The sequence below is a fragment of the Oncorhynchus masou genome, chromosome 9, assembly GCF_036934945.1.
Source record: "Oncorhynchus masou masou isolate Uvic2021 chromosome 9, UVic_Omas_1.1, whole genome shotgun sequence".
NCBI classification, from domain to species: Eukaryota; Metazoa; Chordata; class Actinopteri; order Salmoniformes; family Salmonidae; genus Oncorhynchus; species Oncorhynchus masou.
The window spans coordinates 44,396,044-44,420,807 of record NC_088220.1 but is presented as its reverse complement, the minus strand read 5'-3'; the positions used below and the strand labels follow the sequence as shown (position 1 = coordinate 44,420,807).

At 42.9% G+C, this 24,764-nt stretch overlaps 1 protein-coding gene across 4 annotated transcripts in view; it reads right to left on the bottom strand.

The window, feature by feature from the left end:
• LOC135546027 (follistatin-related protein 5-like) overlaps positions 1-24,764 on the bottom strand; it is a 179,878-nt gene that overhangs the window by 126,080 nt on the left and 29,034 nt on the right. For 2 of the 4 annotated variants that reach the window (XM_064974099.1, XM_064974101.1), the window contains exon 3: positions 16,386-16,419. In XM_064974099.1, the coding sequence (XP_064830171.1) occupies positions 16,386-16,419 (34 nt within the window). Of the gene's footprint in view, positions 1-16,385; positions 16,420-16,752; positions 16,806-24,764 lie in introns of those variants that run through there. The other 2 variants (XM_064974102.1, XM_064974100.1) reach the window with 2 other exon arrangements.

The window sequence follows — 24,764 nt, the reverse complement described above, 5'->3', positions numbered from 1 at the left end:
TTGTGAAAAACTGAGTTTAAATGTATTTGTCTAAGGTGTATGTAAACTTCCGACTTCAACTGTATCTCAATCGCTCTCAAACGCATTGAAGATCATAGATAAATTCTGATAAATTAATCTTACCAAATCAGCCCTAATGCCTCTCAAGACCCGATGGAGGACTCCATCTCCAATCCTTCCCAATTATAAATATTTGGTAGTAGCTAAGGTTCCTTCCTTAGATTAAACCATTGCCAGAAATGTTAACAGAATGCTAAAATAATTTCAAACCTACCACAGTTCATGAAATAATATCTCTTTCTTTAACCGGCAGAATATCTATTGTCAAAATGAATATATTGACACGGATGAATTTCTGTACCTCAATGCTTCCCATGGCTCACCCTTCTGGATATTGGCAAAAAAAAACATATTGCGGTTTGAAAATGTATATGGCAAGGTAAATGATCCCAGATGAAGTTTTATAAATTAACTCATTTACAAAGAGGGACATATGTAAGACGACTATCCGTACCAAAATTTAAATTGTATTTCCAGGCACTTTATTTATTAGGCAAGTCAGTTAAGAACAAATTCTTATTTTCAATGACAGCCAAGGAACAATGGGTTAACTGCCTGTTCAGGGACAGAATGCCAGATTTGTACCTTGTCAGCTTGTAGATTTGAGCTTGCAATCTTCCGGTTACTAGTCCAACGCTCTAACCACTAGGCTACCCTGCCGCCCCAGGGTAGCCTAGCATTTCGCCCAATCCTAAATTGGTTTCGATAAGATTCTTCTACCCTCTGGCCTACTATAGAGAGAAATATGGTGTCTCCTATTGCCTTGGAAGAGGTGGTATTCACTGAGATATCCCTTAAACGATGTAAACTATGCTTTGGTCCTATTATTGCTTGCACAGTTACTATTTGCCGCAAAATTGAAAGACAATAGAATGAAAATGGTATGCCCATGCCCCAATATTTCACAATAATGCCTTGTGATCTGGAGGGTGTCCTTTTGCATCCCCCTAATTGCTCAAATGTGGACTCTGTATCCTTACCAATATCATGGATAGTAATGGTTTGAGAACGTTCCAAGATTTGAAAGATACAGTACATACACATTACCAGACAATTCCCCTTTTCTATGCTGGCATATGGAGTCCCTCGGAAAACTCAACTACTGAACCATCCAATGATGGGCTCCCAAAATAACTGATCTCAATAATATATAAACACCTTATGGAAAGCTCATATTCTGAGCTAGCCATTAAAAAAGTATTGTTCACAGATTGAATCTGAACAACCCATTAATTGGAACAGAATATGAATAAATATGACCTTGGCATCCTATAATCCAAACCATTCATTTATACATTTGAACTTTTTTCACAGACTGTATTTAACACCAAGGAAACTGGCCCCAACTGTTCACCATGTCCCCTAAATCAGGTAGGCACATTCCTTCATATGATGTGGGAGTGCGCTGCAGTTAGATGCTTCTGGGGCAAAGTTACAAAATAGATTTTTAAGTGCATGAATTAAAATATAAAATGCTTTGCATACTTAATGATGATAGGCCCTTGAATCTTGAATACAAGCCAATTAGATATATTCATTTAGACTTTTCTTTGCTTTCAAGCCCACAGGAAGGGATGGTACGGGGGGGTGTCTTTGGTCATTGTAGGGGAGGGGAGGGCAGGGGAGGTTGCGTTCAGGGGGGTTAAAGTTCACAAAAAACAAGCTTGTATTAGACTTGAAGCTTTCCCTCTGTCAAATACTCAGAATTTCTGATTTCCAGCATTTCTGATTTCCAGTGTTGTCTTGAAATAGAACACATAGAAGACATAACTGTCAGGCTTTAGCTTTGCAAGACTCTGAAGCCATGACAAGCAAACAAAAAAACAGAGGTGATTGACAGAGGTGTGTTTGAAAAGGCAAAACAAAATATCCTTGGGTGGTAACTGTTTCTTGTTGGATCAAACAACTTCCATAACCATTAACCTGAATGGTAAAAAAAGGGAAATGAAATATGCATCTATTCAAAAAGCCAGAGGCGACCTAAGAAAAAGTGAGAGCCTGCAATGTTGTCCGCTCTTTATTAATGCAGTTTTTAGGAGTCCAGACGACATAGAGTGTGCTGCCGATAGGATGAGCACAAATCCAATCCGGTCATTCATTATTTAGAATTTAAAATAAAAAACTTTAAGTGTTCTGTCCGTTGCTCTTTGCCTTGAGATGGGCAAGGATACAGCCATTAAGATAGGAAGATAAAGGGAGATGAACTTGAAAAAGTGAGGGTTACTTATTTATTTATCCCTAGATTTCTCTGTTGATTCATTTATATATACAGTAAGTAGCAGGATGTAGAACCAAGTTCCCTTATGGTTGTCTGCATCCTCACTGCCCCAAGTCAAAAGCATTGTGAATGCATAAATGGATTAATGCCTTGTCAGAATCGCCCAAGGAATATTACTTATTTTGGAGGGAAACATCCATGTGTCGAGTAACAAATGAGTCACAGAATGACTACTGATGAGATGAAAGCGAGAAAACTAAGCTCCTGTAGGGACTGGGGTTATACAACCAGGAACATGTGTTCCGACTCCGTCATTTGGATCTTTGTATTTATGCTCAGCAGGTGCCTTATAATAATCACAAAAAAATGAGTTTAGGAGCATAATCAGGGGGTGGGGGGGGGGGGTACATGAGGAGTTACATACCTAAGAGCCTTGCAAGATCTTTGCACAGCTCCCTACTTTCATTTCACCACAACTATGCTGTCTTCGTTGCCATTCTAATCCAACTTTGGAGAGAGTGAAGTGAGATATTTCCTCTTGACAAATGCTTATGAACAGACATTCGACTAAAACCACTGTAGAATTACAGGAACGTGATTTTCCCCCTCTCAGCCACGGAGTTGTGTCGCTAAGTCTAGTGACTTAAGAACTAATTTTAAAGCTTGAATCCTGATCTACTCTTGGTGCCAAGATAAATAATGCATTTATGGGGGGAATATTGGCCAAAATCTAGGGTCGTCCTTCAATATAATTACAGTGTTGACCTTCAGTGGGGAGGGGGTGAATAGAAACTTATCACCAATCCATCCATATGGCCTCCATTGTAAGTAGTCCTACCACAGTCCTTCGTTGATCACTGAGAGTAATGATAATGAATAATGAATCTTTGTTTAATCCCATACATCCTTTGCCTGATGTCGTTGGCCAGAAACATATATGTGTCAACGTACAGAGAGTATCATCGCTTAAAAGTAGACCTCTTGGTCTTCGAAACCTCTTGGTCTGTTTGATCTTACAGATGTAATCAAATCAAATCAAATGTTTTTGTCACGTGCTTCGTAGACAACAGGTGTAAAGTAACAGTGAAATGCTTAATTACGGGTCCATTTCCGAACTATGCAGAGTAAAGATAAGATAAAAAACAAAATAAAAAATTGAAGTAGTGATACGAGGAATAAATACACAGTGAATAAGGAATAAAACGAATGAGCAAAAGTAACATGGCTATATAAAGGGAGTACCAATACAGAGTCGATGTGCAGTGGTATGAGGTAATTGAGGTAGGTATGTACTATACATATAGGTAGGGGTAAAGTGACTAGGCAACAGGATAGATAATAGATAATAGACAGTAGCAGCAGCGTATGTGATGTGTGTGTACATTTTACCAGGAAAATTGACTGAGGACACATTTAAAGCAACGGCCTGGGGAATAGTTACAGGGAAGGGGAGGGGAGATTAATGAGCCAAGTGGAAGCTGGGGATGATTAGGTGGCCATGATGGAATTTAGCCAGGACACTGGGGTTAACATCCCTTCTCTTAGTGCCTTGAGATCTTAAGTGGCCACAGAGAGTCAGGACAGCCATTTAACATTCCATCCAAAAGACAACACCCTACACAGGGCAATGTCCCTAATCTCTACCCTGTGGCATTGGAAATTGTTTTAGACCAGAGGAAAGAGTGCCTCCTACTGGCCCTCCAACACCACTTCCAGCAGCACCTGGTCTCCCATCCAAGGACCAACAAGGTTGGTCTGCTTAGCTTCAGAGATGCTGAGCTGCTTAGCTTCAGAGATGTGTGTGTGTGTGTGTGTGTGTGTGTGTGTGTGTGTGTGTGTGTGTGTGTGTGTGTGTGTGTGTGTGTGTGTGTGTGTGTGTGTGTGTGTGTGTGTGTGTGTGTGTGTGTGTGTGTGTGTGTGTGTGTGTGTGTGTGCTGGGGTGTCAGTGTAAGTACACTGCCTTGCGAAAGTATTCGGCCCCCTTGAACTTTGCGACCTTTTGCCACATTTCAGGCTTCAAGCATAAAGATATAAAACTGTATTTTTTTGTGAAGAATCAACAACAAGTGGGACACAATCATGAAGTGGAACGTCATTTATTGGATATTTCAAGCTTTTTTAACAAATCAAAAACTGAAAAATTGTGCGTGCAAAATTATTCAGCAAACTCTCTCCAGAAGTTCAGTGAGGATCTCTGAATGATCCAATGTTGACCTAAATGACTAATGATGATAATTACAATCGACCTGTGTGTAATCAAGTCTCCGTATAATATGCACCTGCACTGTGATAGTCTCAGAGGTCCGTTAAAAGCGCAGAGAGCATCATGAAGAACAAGGAACACACCAGGCAGGTCCGAGATACTGTTGTGAAGAAGTTTAAAGCCGGATTTGGATACAAAAAGATTTCCCAAGCTTTAAACATCCCAAGGAGCACTGTGCAAGCGATAATATTGAAATGGAAGGAGTATCAGACCACTGCAAATCTACCAAGACCTGGCCGTCCCTCTAAACTTTCAGCTCATACAAGGAGAAGACTGATCAGCTCTTATCCAGAGCGACTTACAAATTGGTGTAACAGATTTTTTTTTAAATTCTTTGCAAATTTATTTAAAAAAATAAAACTGAAATATGACATTTACTTAAGTAATCAGACCCTTTACCCAGTACTTTGTTGAAGCACCTTTGGCAGCAATTACAGCTTTGAGGCTTCCTGGGTATGATGCTAAAGGTACAATCCTGTCTTTATGGACAATTCCTCCTGCCTCATGGCTTGGTTTTTGCTCTGACCTGCACTGTCAACAGTGGGACCTTGTATAGACAGGTGTGTCACTTTCCAAATCATGTCCAATCAATTGAATTTACCACAGGTGGACTCCAATCAAGTTGTAGAAACATCTCAAGGATGTTCAATGGAAACGGGATGCACCCGAGCTCAATTTCGAGTCCAATAGCAAAGGGACTGAATACGTGTACAAAGACTTTTCAAAAAAAAATAAAAAAAATTGCTTTGTCATTATGGGGTATTGTGTGTAGATTGACAAGGAAAAGCATTTATTGAACCCATTTTAGAATAAGGCTGTAACGTCACAAAATGTGGCAAAAGGGAAGGTGGTCTGAATACTTTCTGAATGCACTATATGCAATATACCTGTTTATTGTTAATGGACATTTCACGCGCTAGTAAACTGATGGGAGTTGAAACGGAACGGAGAGACGGTGACATACACAAGCACACATGGACATTATTTGGGGTATGCCCTACAGTAGCTTCCTATCTTGAATGTGCTGAGAAAACACAGATGTGCTATGTATACAGTCAGTATTTGTCAACAGGAAGAGAGGAAATAGGATTTCACATATCTCTGGATATGGAATGAGTCCATATCCGGCATTTGGAAATGTCCATGTGTGGTAATTCGGAGTAATCCCAATATCATATACGTCTAAAAGACACATCTGGATTCAGAGTGTCAGGATATGGTGCATATCCATAAAACTCAAAATACTGTATGCACTGGAAATGGTCTGTATTCTTTACAACAGTGGTCACCAACTGGTCAATCGCCATCGACGGGTCGATCTTCAAAGCATTCCTAGTCGTTCATTTCTGTACAAAACCCAATGATAGGTCTTGCATTCCTATTTTTTAAATTCCTCCCGTGGTGTTGGCAGTAGGTGCACCCATTTCAGCTGCCCTGAGCGCCGGGTAGGCGACGTGTTCCCATTTGGAATGATTTCATACATCTGAAGGTATAAACTCCCTTCCCAGCAGGCCTGGAGGGAGAAAATCAAGGGCACTATAGGTCTACCGCTGGCCAATCGGTTGGCTCAGATTATCATGCCTGCAGTAACGTAGCAGGCGTAAAAGAAAGCTACAGCAAAGTTGATACTGTAAGATTTCTTAACTTTTAAAACCATGACTAGAGACAGAGACTGTCAACGAATGTTTAAGTTTTTACTCAGCACTGTCAACACTTTCTATTCAAACTTTTATAATCCATAAAATGTGCCTTCTCCCTGCTTCCACTCGCGTTACAACCAGCACTAAGCTGCAATGAATAAGTAGGAGAGTGTATCAATAGGTTTGCATTGTTATTGTTATCCGCTTGGGTCTTTTTTAATATGGAGGAATATTTCACTGTCTCTAGTCATAACAATAACAACATGAATTTGTGCATGAGGCAGAAAAAATGCCGTGCAAGTTTTGCCATCAGCTGGAAAAAGGTGTCCCTTTTTGGTCAGTGTCAGCAGAGAAAAGGGAGATGTTTTTTTTACGTTCTGAGAAGAACAACAATGCATTAGCAGGAGCAATTCAAGCAAATCCAATACACAGCGATAACATATTGGGCCAATAGCCTACTGGCCTAACCTCATTACGACTGTACTGTTTTTAATAGGTTAATGTTGCATTGGCTTACATTGTTTAAGTAATGTAACAAATCAAATAAAAAAGGAACGGTAGATCTCAGCTTGCATTGAGACTCAGAAAGTCATCTCGACTCAAAAAAGTTTTGTGACCACTGCTCTAGAATATCAACAACATTACATGTAAAGATATCCCCTGATATGGACCCGTTTTACCCAGTGGATTTTCATAGTTACTTAGTCAAAATTTATGGCAAAATGTGTAGAATTACAGGAAATTACCTTTGAAAACTCTAAATTATCTCCGCCCAATTGCAAAATCTGAAGAATTGCATGAAATTAGTTTTAAAAATACTAAAAAATCTGCCAAATGGCAAAATGAGAGAATGTTTTTTATTGTTTTTACAATTGGGCGGAGATGAGGCATTCTACATTTTCTGTAGGCACCCAAAATGAGAGGGGTTGCCACGACTCCTATTATTAGGCTGTCCTAATATGGACACCATATAACGATGAGAAAGTCAGTCAGCAAGATGATAATGGCTATTTATCGAAGCTTGATTTGTCAACAGCAACAATTCCATTTTAACACTCATTCTGCCATGTGAAATTTCCAGGAAGTTTGAAAAACACCTCGAGAGTTGCTAATTAGTTTCATGTCTATGCACACACCATCCCATTCTCAATGAATATGTAATCTCCCTGCACACATTACCTTAGAAACACAGAATCCTTTTGTTTAAAGTGTACAGTCCCTCCTGTACCGGATTCACACCCATGAATATTCAACAAATGCAAATATTGACTTTTCTCATGTAGAGTGAATCCTATCCTGGGGTTACAATAGAGATTTAAATAAGGAAATATCAGTCAAACCATATTTTGGGGGAATAGTTCTGATGAAGGTGACCTTTGGCCTACTATGATCGGAACATTAGCCACTGTAGCATTCGTCTTTAGCATTCACTCTAGCATTCATTCAGATTTTTATATTATCTCGTTGACCACACATATGACTCCCACGAGACCATTGGAAATGTATGGTTCTATTCACAAGGATTTTTCAAGTGCATCTACAGTACGAGCCACTGTGTGTACATTACAGATAGAGAAGGCAAGCTATTGAGGCAGCTTTAACTAGTATTTAGGACATGCCCATCTGACCACTAGGGTTTTTGTTGGTCAAAGAGTCGCTGTTGTCCATGAGCGCGCCTTACGTCATCCAACTCTTACCCCAGGCCTCTTTACTGCTCAGTATATCTTCAGGCGATTTCTCAACTTCTCTCCATAACGGAGTGCTAATAAAAGTATACTACACTCTGTGAATCTTAATTCCCGGTAACCTGATTAAGACTTATGGAAGCTATTACATTTTAACTCATTGGGAGACTGTGGGATGTGATTAAAACAACAGGGAGTCTTCCTGCCAATAAGTCTGTCAGAGGAAAGTGCAGTGCACTGCAAAATGTTCAATGTTCCGCTCTTACATACTGCTGTGCTGCAAAGTTATTAAAAGTGTAACCCAGTCTCATGGCGGGGGCATATCATTTTAGGATTAATATACAATTTAGGGGATAATGTTTGCAACCTTTGAATTATTCAAATGTACCAGAGTCTGGGGTAGGGTTGGGATGTGGTGGCAGTGGGATGCTGAGCATACAAAGTAATAGGATAATATCATTATATCAAAGTTGTTACTTGTTGTACAGATGGTAGTACAGATAGAGGAATTTATACTCTGGTTTCAGGTAACTTAAAAAACAATGTCTGTTTTTATGTAGAATTCAAAACAGAAGGTAAACTACATTTGACACAGCAACAAACAGAGAGGATTCTGTGATTGTTATTCAGGGAGTAACTGCAACTTCCAATTCTGATTTTTTTGTTGTTGTTCCAAATAGTACCACAGCATGGCTTTGAATGCGCCAAATGTCATGCAGTTGGGACATAATATATATCTGAAATGTATGTTCCACCAGCTTTTCAATATTGTAAGTTGGGATAGCCTATTTACTCCTGCAAATGGCATTTTCCTGACAACATCCCAAGGTATTTTGTAACAAGCCGAACAGCCAGAGATATTGATATGGTCCCAGGCTTCATTTGGTACTCCGATTACACTCCGTTCTGGCATGATATTGGTGTATTCTGTCCATTTTTGTCCGGTCCAGTCCGACATCATTTTGGTTTATTCTGGATCTGTCCTTAATTGTTTTATGTGCACCACAAACCAATGACTAAATGTAAAAATATAACAATCTGTCAGTCTGAAAATGTGTGAGACAACAGCATGCATAGAAACTGACTTTGTGTACTGTAATGATATGTTATGTCTATCCAATTACTCTTAACTTACTGTTTTGAAGATTGAACTGGAGTCTCAAAATATTGTAGTTTGGGCATATAAGGTCACCATAACAATTGATTAATTCCTTTGGATTTGACTACACATTTGACCTGAAAAATATTTGTATATCCCAATTTAGCGCTAGCTATAGCAATAAGTAATACGAAAGGTTTTAACTTCCTGTTTTGCACTGTTCATAAATTCAAATAACCATAAACGCTAGACAAACCGGGCCTCAGGGGACCCCCTTTTAAGCCAATGAGCAGTCATTTTGACTCAAACAATCTAACAGTCTAATAAATACATTTCAAATGATCCTTTGGTTGTGTTTAAGAAGGTCTGGATAATGTCAGTATACTGTACCCGAACATAATTATATAAAAAAACAGTATAGTATTTTCATTAGTTCATGTTGCCATGTGCTCCAAACACGCATGCAGCTAACCCCTTCAATTCTGAGATTTATTTGGGTAAGTGTTTTGGAAACCTCAATCGGCTCTTTCTGATATTTTAAAAAAAATCTAAGGGCCTTCCCAAATCTTACCTGCACGTGACTCTATAGGAGGATTTGAAAAAGTCACTTTGTGGCACTTGGGAACAAAAATGACATCCTCTACAAACTGCTTATAACAACAAATTCTGTTTGTGATATTGAAATTCTTACAACATATTTTTGTTAAATTAAATTATTTAGGAAAAGTCAAGGACGGACGGGTGCATGACTTAAAACATGGCAGCGATACACTACATGACCAAAAGTATGTGGACACCTGCTTGTCAAATATCTTTTTCCAAAATCATGGGCATTAATATGGAGTTGGTCCCGCCTTTGTTACTATAGCAGCCTCCACTCTTCTGGGAAGACGTTCAACTAGATGTTGGAACAATGATGTGGAGACTTGCTTCCATTCAGCCACAAGAGTGTTAGTGAGGACGGGCACTTGATGTTGGGCGATTAGGCCTGGCTTGCAGTCGGCGTTCCAATTCATCCCAAAGGTGTTCTATGGGGTTGAGGTCAGTGCTCTCTGCGGGACAGTCAAGTTCTTAAACACCGATCTCGACAAAAAATGTATGTATGGACCTCGCTTTGTGCATGAGGGCATTGTCATGTTGAAACAAGAAAGGGCCTTCCCAAAACTGTTGCCACAAAGTTCACAGAATTGTCTACAATGTCATTGTATGCCGGAGCGTTTAGCTTTTACTTCACTGGAAATAAGGGGCCAAGCCCGAACCATGAAAAACAACCCCAGTCCATTATGCCTCCTCCACCAAAATGTACAGTTGGCACTACATATTGGGTCAGGTAGCGTTATCCTGGCATCTGTCACACCCAGATTAGTCCATCGGACTCCCAGACATTTGAATTCAATCTGGAATTAGACGGGGTACCAGTACAGAGATGCCAGGATGCCAAAGAAGGGTTCATAAAACTGAATCGAAGCCGACAGCTGGGGACCGCCCTTTATGATAATGCCCCCTCTACAATTTCAGCTTTGACCTTCCCGAGGTGGAGAGAAAAAATTGAGAGACATCCATTACCAACCCTGCATAACACTTAGTGGCAGACATCTTGGTCACTGCATCACCTTTCTACCTCCTGACATTGTGTGTGTGTGTGTGTGTGTGTGTGTGTGTGTGTGTGTGTGTGTGTGTGTGTGTGTGTGTGTGTGTGTGTGTGTGTGTGTGTGTGTGTGTGTGTGTGTGTGCGTGCGTGCGTGCGTGCGTGCGTGCGTGCGTGCGTGCGTGTGTGTGCGCGCACTGAAGGGTCTCCACATTACAAAGGTGACAGAGTGTCGGACGAGATGCATCTGTCAGACACCGTGGGAGAGCACTAAGACATTTGTCATGCCGTAGTATTGTGTTGTCTCTAGTATTGTGTTGTCTCGTGCCACATTGGTGGACGATTAGGTGCCAGGGTAATGTTGTGCACAGGAGATATTAGAGGTACTCTCTATCATCTGTGTGTTGGCCTCTGTTACAGGTTTTGGTTTTCCATTTACGGTACGAGATAAGACTTTCAGCATGTACAGCACATTAGCACGTAGAGCGCACCGATGGGTGCCACCTCGTTAGTCAGTATATGTTACACCTGTACTGGCTTGTCCATCTCATTAGTGGGAAGGTGTTTCACCTGGCTAGCCCAGATGTTATTTAAGAGTGGCTGGGCCAGTGATCCAGTTGTCTTGAGAGATGTGGAGGGTTAACACCTTTATTTAGCACTCCCTATTTTAACAACCTGATTCTTCCCTGCTTTTGTTTTGCTTCACCTTTTTGGTTTACTTACTGTCATTAGATTTGGTGTGGGTTTTTCGTTTGTTTGCTACTTCTTGGGCAAATTTATGGGCCGCTCATGGTGGGTGTCCTGTTGTTGTTGCTAGTTAACTTTCAGTGGACACCCCCATGAGTGTCTTTCAGAACCCCTCTTAAAACCCCACCTGTTTCAACTTAGTTGTCAGTGACTCTCTGTTTCAGCGATATTATTTGGTTTTCTTGCTGGGGAATGCAACACCTCTTTTAAGTATTGACGTTTACAGAAAAATACACTAAGTATGTGGACACCCCTTCAAATTAGTGGATTCGGCTGTTTCAGCCACACCTGTAGCTGACACGTGTATAAAATCGAGCACACGGCCATGCAATCTCCACAGACAAACATTGGCAGTAGAATGACCTTACTCAAGAGCTCAGTGAATTTTAACGTGGCACTGTCATAGGATGCCCCCTTTCCAACAAGTCAGTTAATCAAATGTCTGACCTGCAAAATCGTCTGTCCTCGGTTCCAAACTGCATCTGGAAGCAACGTAAGCAACAAGCAACAAGAACTGTTTGTCGGGAGCTTCATGAAATGGGTTTCCATGGCTGAGCAACCCGCGGGGTAAAGATTGCCGCCATTGGACTCTTGAGCAGTGGAAACTCATACTCTGGAACGATGGATCACGCTTCACCAACTGGCAGTCCGACTTACAAATCTGCCATTGTTCAGACTAGGCCCCTTATTTCAATTGAAGGGAAATCTTAACACTCCAGCATACAATAGTCTAGACTATTCTGTGCTTCCAACTTTGTGGCAACGGTTTGGGGACGGCCCTTTCCTGTTTCAGCATGACAATGCCCCAGTGCACAAAGCGTGGTCCATACAGAAATGGCTTGTTGAGATCAGAAGAACTTGACTGGCCTGCACAGAGCGCTGACCTCAACCCCATCGAACACCTTTGGAATGAATTGGAATGCAGATTGCGAGCCAGCCCTAATCACTCAACATCAGTGCCCAACCTCACTAATGCTCTTATGACCGGAAACATGTCCCCGCAGCAATGTTCCAACATCTAGTGGAAAGCCTTCCCAAAAGAGTGAAGGCTGTTATAGCAGCAAAGGGGGGACCAACTCCATATTACGGCCCATGATTTTGGAATCAGATGTATGTATGTACGACAAACTTTTGGTCATGTAGTGTAAGTCATGTACCAAATATAGGGTGACTTGGGCTTGATATACACTACTACTGTATCTATGAGTCTGTATAATAACATTGAAAGTGTTGGTGATACTTGACGCTGAGAGGTATAATGCATCATGAAGCAGTTATAATGGACTGTAAGACGTGTCAGAAGTGGGTATTACACCTTTATAACATCGCAGGATTATCTCCTAATGTTCCTGATTAAATAACAGTGATATTAAGTCAGTTGTAAATAAGCCTTGCAATAAGACATTATAACGACCCATACATGCTTAAAACATGTAATACACAGTACCAGTCAAAAGTTTGGACACACCTACTCACTCCAGGGATTTTCTTTATTTTTTACTATTTTCTGCATTGTAGAATATTAGTGAAGACATCAAATTATGAAATAATGCATATGGAATAATGTAGTAACCAAAAAAGTGTTAAACAAATCACAATGTATTTTATATTTGAGATTCTTCAAAGTAGCTACCCATTGCCTTGCTGATAGCTTTGAACACTCGTGGCATTCTCTCAACCAGCTTTGTGAGGTAATACATTTCAATTGTTGTTAAAAGTAAATTTGTAGAATTTCATTCCTTAATGCATTTGAGCCAATCAGGGTAGGGGTGGTACACAGAAGAAAGGCCCTATTTGGTAAAATACTGTACCAAGTCCATACTTTGGTAACAGCTCAAATTAGCAAAGAGAAACAACAGTCCATCATTATTTAAAGACATGAAGGTCAGTCAATGCGGAACATTTCAAGAACTTTGAAAGTTTCTTCAAGCGCAGTCACAGAAACCATCAAGCACTATGATGAAACTGGCTCTCATGAGGACTGCCACAGGAATGGAAGACCCAGAGTTACCTCTGCTGCAGAGGATAAGTTCATTAGAGTTACCAGACTCATCTTAACATCAACTGTTCAGAGGAGACTGTGTGAATCAGGCCTTCATGGTCAAATTGCTGCAAAGAAAGCACTATTAAAGGACACCATTAAGAAGAGACTTGCTTGGACCAAGAAACTTGCTTGGTCTGATGAGTCCAAATTTGAGATTTTCTTCCTGCAGAGTAGGTGAACAGATAATCTCTGCATGTGTGGTTCCCACCATGAAGCATGGAGGAGGAGGTGTGATGGTGTGGGGGTGCTTTGCTGGTGACACTGTCAGTGATATATTTAGAATTCAAGGAACACTTAACGAGGATGGCTACCACAGCATTCTACAGCAATATGCCATCCCATTTGGTTTGCGCTTCATGGAACTATCATTTGTTTTTCAACAGGACAATGACCCAACACACCTACAGGCTGTGTAAGGGCTATTTGACCAAGAAGGAGAGTGAGGGAGTGCTGCATCAGATGGCCTGAGTGAAGGAAAAGCAGCCAACAAGTGCTCAGCATATGTGGGAACTCCTTCAAGACTGTTAGAAAAGCATTCCTCATGAAGCTGGTTGTCAAGAGTGAGAGAATGTCAAGAGTGTGCAAAGCTGTCATCAAGGCAAAGTGTGGCTACAATGTAGAAAATAGTGAAAATAAAGACAAATTGGTGAGTAGTTGTGTCCAAATGTTTTGACTGGTACTGTAAGTAAAACAAACCATTATACCAGTTTTAGTAGCCTAAAGTTTTAACAAGTATCATTATAAGAGAAGTTGGAATAACCCATGAAAGAATGAATTATATATATGTCATTACCCCTGATGGTAATCTTTTATTTAGTTTGTTCATATAATTATTCACTTTTTTGAGGATGACAAGCGGGATATGAAAGACAAACTCATTCCCTGAGATTCAAATCCCCGGGCTTACTCTTCACACCTTCCCTCCTCAAAGAGATGAGAAGGGGTCAACACTGCAGTGAATGATAGACATCCACGTTGATGGCCTAAGTAGATAGGATAGTCTCTTTCATGCAAGGCAGAGGGAGCAGATTCCCTTTCAGTGGTTTAACTCATGTTCTACCTCTCTGAAGTACTTTGTACAAACCTAAAATAGAAGCCTTTTGGAATGACTAGTGGATTTCTATCAAACCTGGGTTCAAATAGTATCTTTCAAATGCTTACCAGACAAAGCAAACCCCACCCATCTAGCACTCCAGGCAGGCTTAAGCAAACACTATTTGAAAGGTATGCAGTACTATCTGAATTCCGATTCCGTACCACCAGTGTGTGGTACGTACTGCAACACACCTCCTTCAGAACAGTAAATACAGTATGTTAGTCTTGATAGCCTGTTTACTTCTTACTTATCTTGCCTGTGTCGGGACATTTTGCTCACAGTGAAGGGAAAGTGCTTTTTCTACCTCCAATTCCCCTTTCCAACAATTTGGTCGATATATCCCAGCGAAGGATTCTCATCTTCCACAACTTATTGATGTACAGGTTCCCTTGTGGTTACAATGTCTGCCCTGAGGAAGGTTGTGAGTTCGATCTCTGGCCTAGTCATACCAAAGACTGTAAAAATTGGACCTGATGAGTGTCTGCTTGACACAGAGCATGAAGGAGATACACTACATGTCCAAAAGTATGTGGACAATCTAGAGGCGAAAGAAGCGCACACCTATTTTAGGCGAGGTGCTGGCTAGCGGAGTGGAACACTTTAAAAAATAAAGGAGAGCCGCATACTCTAGGAGCTCAGATGCAAAAATATTTATGTTCAACGTTTTGACAGACAAGCTGTCTTCATCGGGGTATAAAAGCATGTGGATACCTGCCCGTAGAATATCACATTCCCAAATCCTTTGCTGCTATAACAGCCTCCACTCTTCTGGGAAGGCTTTCTACCAGACGGTGGAACATTGCTGAAGGGATTTGCTTCCATTCAGCCATAAGAGCATTAGTGAGGTCGGGCACTGATGTTGGGCGATTAGGCCTGGCTCGCAGTCAGTGTTCCAAATCATCCCAAAGGTGTTCAATGGGGTTGAGGTCTGGACTCTGTGCAGGACAGTCAAGTTCTTCTACACTGATCTTGACAAACCATTTATGGACCTCGCTTTGTGCACAGGGGCATTGTCATGCTGAAATAGGAATGGGCCTTCCCCAAACTGTTGCCACAAAGTTGGAAGCACAGAATCGTCTAGAATGTCATTGTATGCTGGAGCGTTAAGATTTGCCTTCACTGGAACTAAGGGGCCTAACCTGAACCATGAAAAACAGCCCCAGACCATTATTCCTCCTCCACCAAACTTTACAGCTGGCACTATGCATTGGGGCAGGTAGCGTTCTCCTGGCATCCGCCAAACCCAGATTCGTCCGTCGGACTACCAGATGGGGAAACGTCATTCATCACATCAGAAATTTGACGAACTGACTTGTTGGAAAGATGGCATCCTATGATGGTGCCACGTTGAATGTCAATGAGCTCTTCAGTAAGGCACTTCTACTGCCAATGTTTGTCTATAGAGATTGCATTGCAGCGTGCTCAATTTTATACACCTGTCAGCCATGGGTTTGGCTGAAATAGCCGAATCCACCAATTTGAAGGGGTGTCCACATACTTTTGTTTACATAGTGTAGATTGGGGGTAAGACCCTGTAATATATTAGTGTCCTGTCCAGGGGGTGTACTTGTACATCAAGCTGCCTCACGCTATAGAAACAGGAGATAGTCTCCAGCCTTATGAGCTGTTCCAGCTCGCACAAGCCAAGGCTACTGGTAGACTTCTTGAAACAAAGTTATTGCAACACACTCCACCAACCACACAGGTTCTCATTTTAAACTTCTGAAATCCTTTTTCGCAGAAACAACATAAGCACGTTGATTTTTTCAGAACGTTCCTTGTTCATTCAATGGAAATGTGCATTATCTAACTGTTTAATTCGTCAACCGTTTTACACAACTATCCAATAACAGCTCCGTAGTCACCGCTACAATAACAGTCATGGAAGTGAAAGAAAAACAGGTATGCTGAGAGAGAGAGGAAGAAATGAATAACGGAGACATACCCTTTATCTGCAAACTCCCTGGGAGCCCATCCTGCTGAAACAAAAACAAACAGAAAGAAAAAGTCGTGAGATACAACACAATCACACGCCCATCAAAGTAATGAAGCCAACAGAGCAACAACACCAAGAGCAATTTCACTTTTACGGGTGGAATCTCAACCCCCTGCTACAGATATGAGGGGATTTGGGTCGAATGCATATACATTGATTTTACTGGATGAAGCACTAAATTGAGGTGGCTATTGAGGAAGGTCTATTGAGAAGAGAAGGATACAAATTGAGAATATGTTCATTGTGTCGTATAGTTGCGGTGACCACTTGTCTTTCCTGCTCCGTTTTTCATATTCATAAGTTACTGCCGACTCACTGGAGAACATAACATACGCCGAGTGTTCGACAGTGAAAAGCTAAGAGGTGCCGTATCTCCGTAAAGGGGTGCCTTTAAAGGTTCAAAGAAGGTACTTCCAGAGGGCTAGTGAATCATGGTGAATCATGGATATACTACGGTATAGGAGCCGTATGGCGAATTAGAAGGTCCACATTTACAGTAGTGCCACCATGTACGGCTATTCGCCAGCTGTTGAAGACCGCAAATAGGAATGGGGTAAGTATTCCATTCCACCAGCGCAGTCTCCATTGCTTATCCTCAATGTGGAGATTCCCTCCTTTTGTAGTCCAGCTACTGGCAGGGTGGTAATTATGAAATGAACACACAGCGTAACAGGTTCAAAGTCGACAACGAGAGCGTTTCTCTTTTCTCTGACTGACACCACACATAAGATAGCCTACTGTACTTGTCATTCATCTTATCTAACATACAGATTGACATGGTAACATGCACAGGGAAGCTATAGAACAATGCCTGTTTTCATGTAAGTCCCCAATGGACTTACCTAAATCAATGGAATGTAGGTCAATGCGTCCTGTGATGGCCGGGCATCTAGAAATCTTTTTAGAAACCTGTTCTAGCTCTGTGTGTGCAATTTGATGCTTCTATCACCAAAGTCATAATCCAAAAAAACAGCTGCCCCACCAAACGGAATTCTATGGCTAAGCTTCCAGCATTCTGATGTTAATGGCCCAATATGGACATTTTTTTAAGCAATAGTTGTAGCTGGTACTTACAAAGTGAGTGATATTGTATATCATTTTAAAGGTAATTGCATGACCTTTCAGAACCACTTGTCAATCAAAGTTTAAAATGTATCAGGGTTTTACCTTTTTAAAGTAATTCATACATTTACTTCTGATTATGCTCCTAGAGGTCAAAGGTCAAGGTTCTGCTGACCTGAATATGTGTCTGGTGGATAACTGTGAATCAAAGGTATCCAATGATATGATTAAAGGGTATACGTGAGCAATGCCTTGATGTATACTAACACTGTTTGTCATAGGGTCAAATCCCTATGGGAAAAATGAATGGGATGTGGGGATGAAAGAAAGAGTGATAACACACAGTAAGCTATGATTGCTATCACACATTTTCCAACTAGGGACATAGACCTTCAAAAAAATCACTATGAACCCAACTGACTCTCCTGGTTCATAAGGCCTTTTTCATTTTTTGTTGTTGTTTATCAGCGAGTGTGTTCGTGTGTTTCTATGACTATGCAGGTGGAAGGCCGTTTGGTGGAAGGTGGTATGTGGAGGGCCGTTTAAAAGAAGAGAAAACAATGCATAAAAATTATTGTGCAATTCATATCTACAGACTACATTTAGGTTTTTCTTTCATTGTTTTTATCTGGCATTAGTGCATAAACCTATTAGCTTTAGGGCTTAACCGTAGACTTTGCGTGCCAAATACTTGAAAATCCGCAAATGTTTTTTGGTAACTTGGGCAGAAAACGTTAAGAGAGTTGGAGAGTTGAATTAAAGAGAGGGGAGGGCCAGAGCAGTAATATTTGGGAAAGATTTGGTGAAGTGGTAGAAGAGGATGATAGCATTGCCGGCTATGTTCTGTGTGATGATTGTGAGGTGCTCTACAAAGAAATTCAACAGTCACAAGATGGGGACTTCAAATATGTCAAATATGTCACGTCAAGGGAACTGCACTGTTCAGATGGGTTAAATGGAATAGTAGCCAACCTGAAATGTGGATACTGACTATAGGTCTATAACCTCTCACATCGCCTAATATGATATTAACTCCTGTCGAATCAAGCATTTATTGCAGTAAAATGATACACCAAGTGTACATTTTGACAGTGGAACAGGAGTGGAGAAATATGATTTCTTTCTTTCAGCATCTTGAGAGAATGAAGGTATTTTTGTATTTTATTTAACTAGGCAAGTCCGTTAAAAGCACATTTTTATTTACAATGATGGCCTACCCCGGCCTAACCCGGACGACGCTGGGCCAATTGTGCACCGCCCTATGGGACTCCCAATCACGGCTGGTTGTGATACAGCCTGGTTTTGAACCAGAGTGTCTGTAGTTACTCCTCTAGCACTGAGATGCCAGTGTGGTGCTAGTGCATGGTTAGGCCCTTTCTGTAAATGGGCTATCTTTATCAGCATTATAAAAGCTGATAGTATTTCAACCACATGAAATATGCATCATTTTCACAGCTTTTCATTTCCATAAAACTGATCATTTGAAAATGTTGCATAAAAATCTTTCCTATGTGTAGACAAATTGACTAACAAATAGCCTACAAACATTTCAGAAATTAAGCAGAAACATGTCAAAATTAGGCTTAAAAAAATCCTGCACCCCCTGTCAAAAAATCGTTCTGCAATCTCTGACTGTATACAGCACATTTTTCTATATTAGCTAGAGGGTTAGTGTCGGGTAGCGGCATCAGAATTTCACATTATCACATATAGTCGTGGTTGCAGATGGGTTATTAGTAATTGCGGGCGGGTGCGGGTTAACAAACAGCTGACCTGCGCATCACTAGCACACACACACAACTAAACACACATGCTCGCACACACACACACACAACACTGCTCCACTCTCGGTATTCAAGGGACACTGTTTCACTAAAGCTTGCCTTTCAACCTCAATGACTTTGAGCTCTCTCTCGCTCTCTCTTGCTCTCTCTCTCTCTTCTCTCTCTCTGGTTCTCTCTATCTCTCTGGTTCTCTCTCTCTCTCTCTGGTTCCCCCCCCCCTCTGTCGGCTTATCTGCTTCTAATCTAGATTTGCCATGTGGACATGGTGGTTGTTGCTCTCATCAGCCTCCCTCTCCTTGCCTCCATTTTGTGATGCCACAACCGGTACAGTAGATAACTTCACGACGTATGTAAAAAATATAAATAAACATACAAATAAAATCCTTTGTTGTTTTAGAACCATATCTTTTGGTTGTCCTATTACATTTACATTTTAATAATTTAGCAGATACAGTTATTCTGAGTGACAGTTAATGCATTCATCTAAAGCTAGCTAAGTGAGACAACCACATATCACAGGTACATTAAGTACATTTCTCAATAATGTCGTTTTTCTCTGAAAGACATTCTCCAAAAGACGAACAGAGTAAAATGACAATTCCCTTATCTATTGGTTATTTAATAGACTTTAATTTATATGGACAAAGGATATTCTTGGGAAGGAATACAATTAGGAAATGTTTTCGTTATGTGGTATGCCCATCCATACACACTCATTTGGGAATTTGTGGAAAAACATCCTGGACAAGACAGCCAATTGGCTGACGATGACAATGACTACAGAGATAAAGCTCCATTGTCACGACTTCCGCCGAGGTTGGCTCTCCTGTGGTTTTTATTCTCCGGTCATTTTATGATCATGTGTTGGATCATTCACCCTGTGTGTTGGGTTGACCGTCGTCTTTTTGTACATCGGAGAATAAACTGTCTATTACTGTAACCTGCTCTCTGCGCCTGATTCCACCCACCTTGGTACATCGTTACAGAATCCCGCACCACAATGGAATCAGCAGGAGCAGCCGCGTCCCCTCTCCCATCTATGAAAGAGAGGGTTCTCATCATACCAGCGTGATTCACAGGATTGGTTCTGCCATGGACCAAATGATGGAGAGGATGGATCGATGGGAGAGGAGTGGCCTTCCCAGCTCATCTCCAGAACCCCATCTTCAGCACCTCCTGTTCCTGCGACCACATCTGGCTCCGGGGCTCTTCGGCTGACACTCCCACGGGAGTATGACGGAACGGCGGCTGGGTGTCAGGGTTTCCTCATTCAACTAGAACTATACCTGGCTACCGTGCGTCCTGCTCCCTCCGGAGAGGAGAGCGTGAGCGCACTCGTCTCCTGCTTGACTGGGCGAGCCCTCGAGTGGGCCAACGCAGTGTGGAATGGTCCGGACTTGGCGAGGGATAATTACCCAGAGTAATTACCCAGAGTGAACGGCTGTTCCACCTGCGTCAGGAGACGAGGAGCGTCCAGGACTTTGCTCTGGAGTTCAGGACATTGGCCGCAGGAGCAGGATGGAACGACAGGGCCTTGATCGACCATTTCACATGCAGTCTCAGGGAGGACGTCCGCAGGGAGCTGGCATGTCGGGACACCACATTCACACTGGAGGAACTCATTGACTTGACTATCCGTCTCGACAACCTGCTGGCTGCCCGCGGGCGTTCGGATCAGGCCTTGTCGTTTCCACTTCCCAGCCCTCCTGCCCCTATACCTATGGATTTAGAAGGAGCGGCTTCGAGGGGGACCGGAGGAGGAGTGTCCTCCTGCACCAGTTGTGGTCGACGAGGGCACATGTCTGACCGGTGCTGGAGGAACTCTTCTGGGAGTCGGAAAAGCAGGCGGAGCACTGTTCGATCACCCCAGGTGAGTAAGCACCAGACTCACCCAGAGCTTCCTGTTGGTCATGTGTATGTGTTGACTTCTTTCCCTGGGTTTTTTCCCTCTCTCCAGCATAAGGCACTAGTCGATTCAGGCGCAGCTGGCAATTTCATGGATTGTGGGCTTGCGTTAAGGCTAGGGATTCCCTTGGTGTCGTTAGACCTACCTTTCCCTGTGCACTCCTTAGATAGCCGACCATTAGGGTCAGGAGTAATTAGGGAGGCTACGGTGCCGCTGGACAAGGTAACGCAGGGGGATCACAAGGAGCAGATTAGTCTGTTCCTTATAGATTCACCTGTGTTTCCAGTGGTGTTGGGGGTTCCCTGGTTAGCTAAACACAACCCGGTGATTTCCTGGTGACAGGGGGCTCTTAGGGGGTGGTCAGAGGAGTGTTCAGGTAGGTGTATAGGAGTTGCCGTTGGTGCGACTACGGTGGAGAGTCCAGACCAAGTTTCCACCGTGCGCATTCCCTCTGAATATGCCGATGTGGCTATTGCCTTCAGTAAAAAGAAGGCGACCCAATTACCACCCCATCGTCGAGAGGACTGTGTGATAAACGTTCTGGAAAACGCTGCACTTCCTAGGAGTCACGTGTATCCATTGTCCCAGGAGGAGACGGTAGCGATGGATACATACGTTGCCGAATCGCTGGGACAGGGGTACATTTGGCCCTCCACATCACCTGTCTCCTCGAGCTTTGTGACGAAGAAGGATGGAGGTCTTGCGTCCGTGTGTCGATTATAGAGGTCTAAATTCCATCACAGTGGGGTTTAGTTACCCACTACCTCTCATCACTACGGCTATGAAATCATTTCACGGGACGCACTTCTTCACATAACTGGACCTGAGGAGCGCGTATAATCTGGTGCGTATCCGGAGAGGAGATGAGTGGAAAACCGCATTTAGTACTACATCTGGTCATTATGAGTACCGCGTCATGCCATACGGGTTGAAGAATGCTCCAGCCGTCTTCCAATCCTTCGTAGATGAGATTCTCCGAGGCGTGCTCGGGCAGAGAGTGGTAGTGTATATCGATGACATCTTGATCTATTCTGCCACACGTGCGGAGCATGTGTCTATGGAGCGTAAGGTACTTGGGCGACTGCTGGAGCATGACCGGTATTGCAAGGTGGAGAAATGTGAGTTTTTCAAACAGTCCGTTTCCTTCCTGGGGTATCGTATTTCCACCTCCGGGGTGGTGATGGAGGATGACCGCGTTACAGCCGTGTGTAATTGGCCGACTCCGACCATGGTGAAAAAGTGCAGTGGTTTTTAGAGTTTGCGAATTACTACAGGAGGTTTATCCGGGGTTTTGGTCAGGTGGCTGCTCCCATCACCTCACTGCTGAAGGGAGGACCGGTGCGCTTGCGTTGGTCAGCAGAGGCCGGCAGAGCTTTCAGTCGTTTGAAGGAGCTGTTCACCAATGCGTCCTTGTTGGCGCATCCGGACCCCTCTTTAGTGTTCATAGTGGAGGTGGATGCGTCCGAGGCTGGGGTCGGAGCCGTGCTGTCCCAGCGCTCGGGCGTGTCACCCAGGCTCCGTCCGTGTGCCTTCTTTTCGAGCAAGCTCAGCCCAGCGGAGCAAAACTATGATGTGGGCGACCGGGAGTTGTTATCTGTAGTCAAGGCTCTGAAGGTGTGGAGACATTGGCTTGAGGGGGCTAAACACCCTTTTCTCATCTGGACTGACCATCGTAATCTTGAGTATATCCGGGCAGCTAGGAGACTAAATCCCCGTCAGGCTAGATGGGCCATGTTTTTTTACCAGGTTCCGGTTTACCCTCTCATACCGGCCAGGCTCCCAAAACACCAAAGCCGACGCTCTGTCCCGCCTCTATGATACCGAGGAGCGGTCCGTTGAGCCAACTCCCATCATTTCACCGTCATGTCTCGTGGCACCGGTGGTATGGGAGGTGGACGCGGAGATAGAGGAGGCCTCACGGTCAGAGCCGGCCCCCCCAAACTGTCCAGTGGGGACTCAGTATGTGCCGAGGGGGTCCGGGACAAGCTGATCCGGTGGGCTCATACTCTCCCCTCCTCGGGTCATCAGTGCGGAGTCTGAGAGGGAAATACTGGTGGCCCACGCTGGCTAAAAGCGTGAGATTTTATGTCTCCTCCTGCTCAGTGTGTGCTCAGAGCAAGGCTCCTCGGCACCTGCCTAGAGGGAAATTACAACCCCTCCCCGTTCCACAACGGCCGTGGACACACTTATCGGTGGATTTTCTTACCGACCTTCCCCCGTCCCAGGGAGGTACTACGATCCTGGTCGTTGTGGATCGGTTTTCTAAGTCCTGTCGTCTCATCCCGTTGCCCGGTCTCCCTATGGCCCTGCAGACTGCAGAGGCCTTGTTTACCCATGTCTTCCGGCACTATGGGGTGCCTGAGGACATCGTTTCTGATCGGGGTCCCCAATTCACGTCCAGAGTGTGGAGGGTGTTTATGGAGAGACTGGGGGTCTCAGTCAGCTTAACCTCAGGTTTTCACCCCGAGAGTAATGGGCGCGTAAAGGTGGATGTGGGCAGGTTTCTGCGGTCCTATTGCCGGGACCGGCCTGGTGAGTGGGCAAAGTATGTTCCCTGGGCTGAACTAGCTCAGAACTCCCTACGCCACTCCTCAACTAACTTGTCCCCTTTTGAGTGTGTGTTAGGTTACCAGCCGGTCCTGGCCCCATGGCATCCCTGTGTGTTGGGTTGACCGTCGTCTTTTTGTACATCGGAGAATAAACTGTCTATTACTGTAACCTGCTCTCTGCGCCTGATTCCACCCACCTTGGTACATCGTGACATCCATACTATAAGCTGAATGGCTCTGTATGATTGGACGTAGCCTGGTCTCATAGATTAGATGTAACAGAGTAAACTTCTATCCGGGATACTCAAATTAGTATGATATGTTACATTTGGTATGGTTGATTGATTGATTGATTTTATTGATTAAACACATTTTTTTAAATACATACATAGGGGCGCTCCAGCCAGTGACGCCTCCACATACAATTTAAGAAAATCATCAAAGATAACACAAAGTTGAAAAGCTTATTTCCATTGTGGTCCTTTTGGAGGGGAAGGTGGGATGACAGACAATGACAGACACAATTGTTTGTTTCATAGCATGAGATAATTAGTACAGTTCCATTTCCTAATAACCAACTATGGACAGGCACATCTCCCTTGTCTCAATGATTATACACAACAGGCACCAAAAGGCAGACCATATGCTATCCCAGGCATTTCCTTCTCAGCCACAAATTATAAACTTACTCACTTTTGACTCACTTTTGAGACATGCTAATATTTAGCAATTTTTTTCAGTGAGATCTTGAAACTACCTAGAGTTTATAAGTTTCAAATTCCAAAAAGTGTATTTTCCCATACCACTATTAAATCTAAAAGGAAAAACGTCAGTTTCACTCCTTCTAGTGGAATAGTTATGGTTATCCTAGACCAAGTTAAAGTAGTTACTTAGCTACCTGGGGTCCATATTCTGGACAATCTGATGTACAAGACATAATTTCATCTGAAAGACTATCTGTCACGCCTCTGTTTAACCTGTCTTGTGCTTGTCTCCACCCCGCACCAGGTTTCCCCATTTTTCCCCC